Below are 7,317 nucleotides of genomic sequence, written 5' to 3'. Positions count from 1 at the left end.
CCCCCCCCCCCCCCCCCCGACAATGAAGACAAACACAAGACTTAAGACAAAAACAAGTTCAAGCACTTAGGCTGATTTAATATTTACCTCATTTAGTTCTACCTCAGTATTAAGGAATTCTGTGACGCCACTGATAAGTTTGGAATTCATAAATAATGCTTCTCCGTACCTTCAAGGGCAGAAAAACATTTAGAGTTAGTGTAAATGTTAAATCAGCTGGACATTTAAAGGGTGTAGAAAATATCACTAAAGCAAGGAGATAAAAACTGAGATGAGCCAAAGATGATTCCGAGGATGAGGATATGCATTGTTTTTCTTGTTTTAAAAAGAACAGCATCAAAATTGTACCATCAAGCTTGCACTGCCTCAAATTGAAAAATTGGATTGATTAGGGCCTATTTTAGATTGAAGGATTTATACATCATCTTACTGGTATTCTGTACCATGTCAGGATGTCCTCAACTGCTGTTATAGATGCACTTTAGGTCCTGAAGTTCAAAAATAAGGAAAGATGTTTTACTAGGGCCAAATCATAAGAACTTAGGTTTTCATCACATAGATTTCCATTTAAGGACTTTAGCCAGTTGAGACTTAACTTGGGGTGCCTGACCTATGCAGACTCTCGAGAGCCAAAAAAGCAGGACATCCATTTCAGGGAAGGTGTGAGGTTCCTTTACAGTGAAAGCCTTACAGTGTACTATTTTGATGATTTGTGTTGCTTTCTTTTCTCCATTTGCCATTTGTCCAACTCATTTACCTAGCAGCCATTTTGTAAACTGAGCTGAATCTGGTTCTCTCTTTCCAGTACTTAACTGAAGATAAAAACATATCCAACAGAACTAACGGCCAATCAATGATAATATAAAATGTTGGGCCATGGGGGTCCAAAGCTGTTGTACTTGAACAGGATGTTGTACTTCAGTGAGCTATACTAACCTACAGATGCTCACTTTGAAAGCAGTTATTAAAATACCATTCAGGCTACTCGCTTGTTCACAGGCTTCCCTGGGTCTAGTAAAGAAACTGCTTTGTACCTACTATCTTAAAAATAAACCAAGAGAAAGGATGGCTCCTGCATGTCTGTATTTCATATGGGAGTCTCTCTCTAAAGCCACTACTATACAGAGTTGCTATCAAGTAGCACCCAGGAAGTATTTTTTCAGGAGTGATAGCATTCAGCAATAATCAGCATTTGATGGACATTAGAGTGAACTAGCCCTTAAAGTATATCTAACTTGCCTATTTCTGGTCATAACTATGTTTAAAGAATGAGAACCTGAGGGTGGTGTCACACGTTCAACTTAACACTAAATCCAGATAAAACACAGACACATGTTCAAGCATGTAAGCTCATACTGAGTGCCCTCAGGGCACTGCGAAGTAGTTCCTTTTCAAGGGAGGGTTATCTCCCAACACACACTAATAAGTCGCTACAGTCTAATGATTTGCAAATGTGGCAACTGAACATGTGACAAGACCCTAACTCTACCCTCATATATGCATACCCAACTTCAATGCCATTGCGTGAGGCCAGAATTAGGCTCACAAACATTACTCCAAACCAATTTAGAGGGCCAATTCAAATTTCAAGTTGAAATGTACTAGCACAGCCACAGCCTTCTGTTCTGTTTATAACAACCTTATACTAAAATTAATTACCCTTAAACAGTTAGGTAGTGAAAGCCAGGAAGTCTTTCAAAAAATGAAAGCTCTATTTAATAAAAATAAAAGTCTCAAAAAACCTCTATCATTTTTTAGGGGAAAAAAATATTTCTGAAGGGTGTATTTGTTGCTTATTACCTGGAACTTCTGTGTAGGGAAAAGTGTTGCAAGTAACAAATTTCCTACTCCCTGTCCACTAATAACTGAATTATTCATGGAGATTTCAGTAAGCACATCTCTTTTTCCAAGCTTCAGTCACTCTGACATATCCAGAGGCAAATACTTCCTATGGGGAGAAGTATGGATTTCATGGTCCTTTAAGCATGTTTAGGCTTTCAAACAAAGCCCTTTATTGTTACCTTTTCCGCTCAGTCTCATAATTGACTGTTTGGAAAATTGGAAGCTCCTCTTGATGGGGTCTTTTGACAAGGTTACCAATCTCTTTACAGAAGTGACCTCATAAAAAGGGTTGCAGGGATTTTATTTCACAAGCAGCCTGTGTTGTATCCACAGAATAAACAAGAAATAGTAGACTACTTTTTTTTTTTTTTTTTATTTAGAAACCATGGTCTTATGCACTGGAGGCCTTCCTCTACACAGAGGTGTAAAGAAAAGCGCCATCAGGCAGGCTCACTTCATGCTCTTCACTAGCTAATCCTCAAGTAAAATAACCACAGAAAATATTATTTTGCAAAAACTATGGACAAAACTCTGTAGGGGTTGGGGTGGGAAACATGCATCTTCAGCTACCTATCTTGCCAGCCTGTCAGAGATATGTGATGGTATTGTAGAAACATCACGGTGGTGTTTATGCTTCCCAGAAGTAGTACATCTAGGAATGATGGAGTCTGCTCCTGCTCCTAATCTTTTTTTAGCTTGATATTCCAGTATCTTGTAACTTTTACTGTCTTTTCATGTATGCAAAATGTATAATGATGCTAGGTTTGTCTAGTACACTTCTGCCTCACTTGAGACAGATGTAAATGATTTTGCAAAACAGGGGAAATCTAAAGAAGGATACCTTTGTGGCCAAAAGCATATCCAGAAACTCTCTCCCTGTGTGGTTGGTCCAACAAAATATATTACGCTATATCCTTGCCTCTTACATATTTCCTGGACCATCATGGCATGATCATCACAGCAAGGAGCATAGGTATTCTTATGTTGGGTACATTTTTTGAAAGAGCCCAAGTGATTTAGAAGTCTCAGCTCCATTTTCTAATGTGGCATGAAAGTCTAAGCATAATATTTTCAAAAATGCAAAGTAATCTGGGTCAAAAATATGTTAGGTTTTTAGATGCCTATATTCTACTGACCTTTATGAGATGTGGCATAGGCTTTTCAAAAGTTTCTGAGTAACTTGTGAAAATAGGACTTAAAATGCTTTTGCAAATTTTAGATATTATCTACATTTTGGTTGAGAAGTGTGAAAAATGTACTTCAAGAAATATAATGGAAACATACTATTTTGTTGCTGCTGTTCCACCCTGTGACAGCATTTTGAAATTATAGGATATTTAGTTTTAGCATAATACAAATCACCCACAACTATTCTGTATTAATGTCTCAAATGTCTAAGTGTTTCATAATAAATTCAGTGGAAAAATACAATGGAGATATCAATTCAATTAACATATATTTCAGCATATTAGAATATTTAATAAAATTGAATATCTATTAATGGTGAAATATCATTGTTAAAAATATTTTGGAATGGCATGTTGCCTTGCTAAAATACTCACAATAAAATCCTTCACATATAGTGTGAAAAAGGAAGAGATCTAGGGCTTAATATGGAATCTCTCTGCTTCAGAACTTAAGAGTTTCACTGAATATTTTAGGATGCTTTAAAACAACATTTTCTGGAAGGTTTTAATTAGTTGGTATAAAATTCAATAATTTCCAGTATACACCAGTAATATACGACATCTGCCACATCAGTCTATCAGCGGAGATGCTATCATTCCACGGGGAGTTCTGAGTGGCAACGTATTTCCCAAAATGCGCAGTTCAACCAGGGGAGTGGGAGGGTGGAGGGCAGTGATGTTCAATGATTGTAGCTCCCTTGGGTTACTCTGACTTGTATTTGGAGCCCAACACAATGTTGAGCAGCTCCAGAATGGAGTGTCACAAAGCTGGTCGAGGACTGGACAAACCAAAGGTTTCCAATCAAATATATTGTAAGGGTAAGTCCTTGCTTTTTTTAAAGACATTAGGATACCTCACTGGTGGATGTCAGGAGAAATAAAATTAGACGACTTAATGCTTTCAAGAAAGTGAAGACATTTAAATAGCATAAAAAGAATCCCTTGGTTTCTTTCTTTTAACTTCAAATTGGCTTGGGTTAGGGAGAGCTTTTGTTTAGAAAACTGCTTTTGAAAAGTTTGGTCCTGCACTGAAAACCTCCAAAACAAAACTTTCAGCTCAGTATAATTTTCCCAGTTCATCTGAACTACCTGAAAATCTGCCAACTCCCTAAATCTTAACAGCAGCAGCTTACCAGTCAACAGAGGTCAATAATCTTATACCTTTTGGGACAGCTGCCAAAACTCAGTTTCCTAAAAATCCTTTTGGTGGTGGTCATGACAGGTCTGACTCTATGGAACAGGAATGAGTTGCTGGCTGACCAAAACCTGAGCTGTCCAGTGATCTGCACTGAATCTTACCAGACTTAGAAGCATTCAGAAAAAAACAAAGATATCTTTAATTTGCTCTCTACCTGCCTCCATGTCAAAATTAACTTCAGATGAGCTTTGAGAGCATGTACTGTGGTTCTGAGTAAGGCAATGTTGCTAGCATCCACATTATATTCCACAGTAAATGTGAAGAAGGAATAAGGAAAAGCATACCTTACAGACTAGCTCTTTAGGGGTCATCTTCTCCTTCTTACCCACCTATACTTTAATTCAAAAAATCAATCCCTCAAACATCCAAAATGGTCTGTGAGGTTACTATGGATGTAGACCAAAGGGTAACTCAGGCAAAATTCCCAAAGGGCAAAACTTAAGAAGGATCAGATTATGGGATTTGGTTTATAAACAGCATAGATCATCACACACAAATTCAATGAGGTCATAGGTATGCAGAGAACTCATAGGAATGAGTTGTTTTCTTAAAAACAACTATGAAAAATACATTTATACATACATGTATATTTTGTATGTAGAGACGCACATATTTATACATGATATCTATACATGAACAGAACAAAAGTAGATTAGATACAAAGATGGATGGATCAAACAAAACAGAACCACAACAAAATTTGACATCATAGATAAATATTAAACTTTCATCTGTACCTGGCATTTAATATTTTCCATTTCTCTCTGAAAAACTTCCAGGCAAGATCCCTGCCATGTGGATTTCGAGCAACATGGATTATGACATCAATTGCATCCTGATCCAGGACAACTTCTGAATTAAGGGACAGATTCAGAAGCCTTTAAGGGTGAGATTTGGTGGGAGAGGGAGGGAGGAACACACCAAGCTTAGTCTTCATCAATAAGAAACAAATCACATGATCTAACAATGATACCTCTTACCATCATGTTTAAGATCAGAAATTACTGAAAAGTGTATTTAAATACCCAGAAGAGTGCTGATTTTTATAACCAAGATTCCAAGGTTAGTCATATTTACGAATCAGAAAACCCCCCTGAATTGTGCAACTGTAGATCTTTAGAAGCAGAAAGGATTTAAGTATAACTAGAAGCATGTGGAAAGCTTTCAATAAAAGTTAAGATTCAAAATACTTTTGGTTTCATGTATGTCTTTATGTACTCTACAATAGACCCAATGATCAAAACCTTTGTAGAAGCACTAAGAAAATCAAATCAAATCAACAACAACAATATGGTCGACAAATATTTTCCATAAACCAAACTCTAATTGTGGTTTGGAAATGAAATCATATGCAACGAATACATTTTCTTGAGCCTCAATACAAAATGATGTCATGCTACAATGAGAAAGCGAGTTTATACTTCAAAAACAATTTATATTTACATATTACTGCAGAGAGGCGCTATCTATATCATTACTGTAACTATAATTCATGGAAACCCCCAAACATGTAACTATAATATTCTACCTGTTTAATAAGTTTCTGTCATCACTGCAAGTTAAGGCTTCCAACAGTATTTTCTTCTCAGATATTGCTGTGATTGAGTGGAATTTCATCCAAATGAACTCCCATACATCTTCATCCATCAATGAAACTCCTGTACAGTAGACAATGTCTCTGACGTTAAGTGGGATTCTAAAAAAACAACCCATAATAACACTGCGTTAATAAGGAATTTAAAAGCAACTAATACAGAAATGGGACATTTCTATATTCATTCTTCTCAGGCTGCATACAGTATAACAGTTATACATTTTAAGTGAATTACATTTATATCAAAATATTTTTCCATTCACTAGTAATTTCCAAAACTGAATGTGAAACTGATAGATTTCTGGTAGGCGTAACATACGACTGGAACTGCTTTCCTGACACTGTCAGTGTCAACTCCAGAGGTATATACATTTTAGTTCCCTTCCACACATACACATATACCGCAAAGAATATGTACATGAGCAGTCTAAATAAACAGACACATATCTACCTTGGCTTTTCCATAAATATCTACCCCATGCTCTTGTACTCTGATTTGAGATAGTGAGATTTTTGCAGGGCAGGAACTTTACCTTTGTTGGTCCTTTATAATTAAGTAGATAATAATGGTGTAAAGTGGTCAGCAGGAATACTGTTTTACTGTATTTATTTCCAGGAAAAAAGTAAAAACATGGAAACCCTATTAGGTGTTCAGCATGGCAGTGCTTAAATCAGTTCTTCTATGAGATTATTATTATTATTTGAAGAACTACTCAACTAGTAGAGGGTCCAGAGGAGGGCCACTCGCATGGTCAGGGGGCAGCAGCCTAGGCCCTATGAAGATAGACTAAAGGGCCTGAACCTATTCAGCCTCCATAAGAGAAGACTGAGGGGATCTGGTGGCCATCTATAAATTCACCAGGGGGGACCAACGGAAAATAGGTGAGGCTCTGTTCCCCCGGGCACCACCTGGGATAGCAAGGAATAACAGCCACAAATTGATTGAAAGCAGGTTCAGGCTTGCTATCAGGAGGCATTACTTTATGGTTAGTGCTGCCAGGCTCTGGAATGGGCTCCCAAGGGAGATGGTGCTCTCCCCTACCTTGGGAGTCTTCAAGAGGAGGTTGGACAGATAACTGGCTGGGGTATTATGATCCCAGCACTTGTTCCTGCCCAGGGCAAAGGGTTGGACTTGATGATCTGTTCAGGTCCCTTCCAACCCTAGAAACTATGAAACTAAGTTTAATTTCAGACCATCTCAAGCTGAAGCAGTCTCTCAGGGGCAAATTCAGACTTGATACATCAGTTGGTGAACCAGCGGCACTTTCTTATAAAAGGACCCAAGACCTACCATATTTTTTCAAATATAAGACAACCCTGAATATAAGATGGTCCCCTCAATAATTAGATTCTATACCTGGAAAAATTATAATTTTAAAATAATTTTCCAGGTACAAAATCTAAGTATTGGAGGGTTGTTTTGCACCCCTCCCACCTTGTCCTCTTCCCTGCTCACTTCTTCCCCCTGCAGCCTTCCTGCCCCTCTGCCACCTGCT

The 7,317-nt window shown here is 37.6% G+C and overlaps 1 protein-coding gene across 1 annotated transcript in view; it reads right to left on the bottom strand.

The window, feature by feature from the left end:
* Window positions 1–7,317, bottom strand: part of TRHDE (thyrotropin releasing hormone degrading enzyme) — a gene marked incomplete at its 5' end in the record, with an annotated part of 416,585 nt that overhangs the window by 5,475 nt on the left and 403,793 nt on the right. Inside the window, 3 exons of the mRNA XM_019515785.1 lie at window positions 88–169; window positions 4,965–5,105; window positions 5,756–5,923. Of these exons, the coding sequence (XP_019371330.1) occupies window positions 88–169; window positions 4,965–5,105; window positions 5,756–5,923 (391 nt within the window). The remainder of the gene's footprint in view (window positions 1–87; window positions 170–4,964; window positions 5,106–5,755; window positions 5,924–7,317) is intronic.

Source organism: Gavialis gangeticus, unplaced genomic scaffold (genome assembly GCF_001723915.1).
Source record: "Gavialis gangeticus isolate Ggan-Ray unplaced genomic scaffold, GavGan_comp1, whole genome shotgun sequence".
Classification (NCBI taxonomy): Eukaryota; Metazoa; Chordata; order Crocodylia; family Gavialidae; genus Gavialis; species Gavialis gangeticus.
The sequence above is the reverse complement of the archived record's forward strand: the minus strand, read 5'-3'. Positions and strand labels throughout refer to the sequence as shown.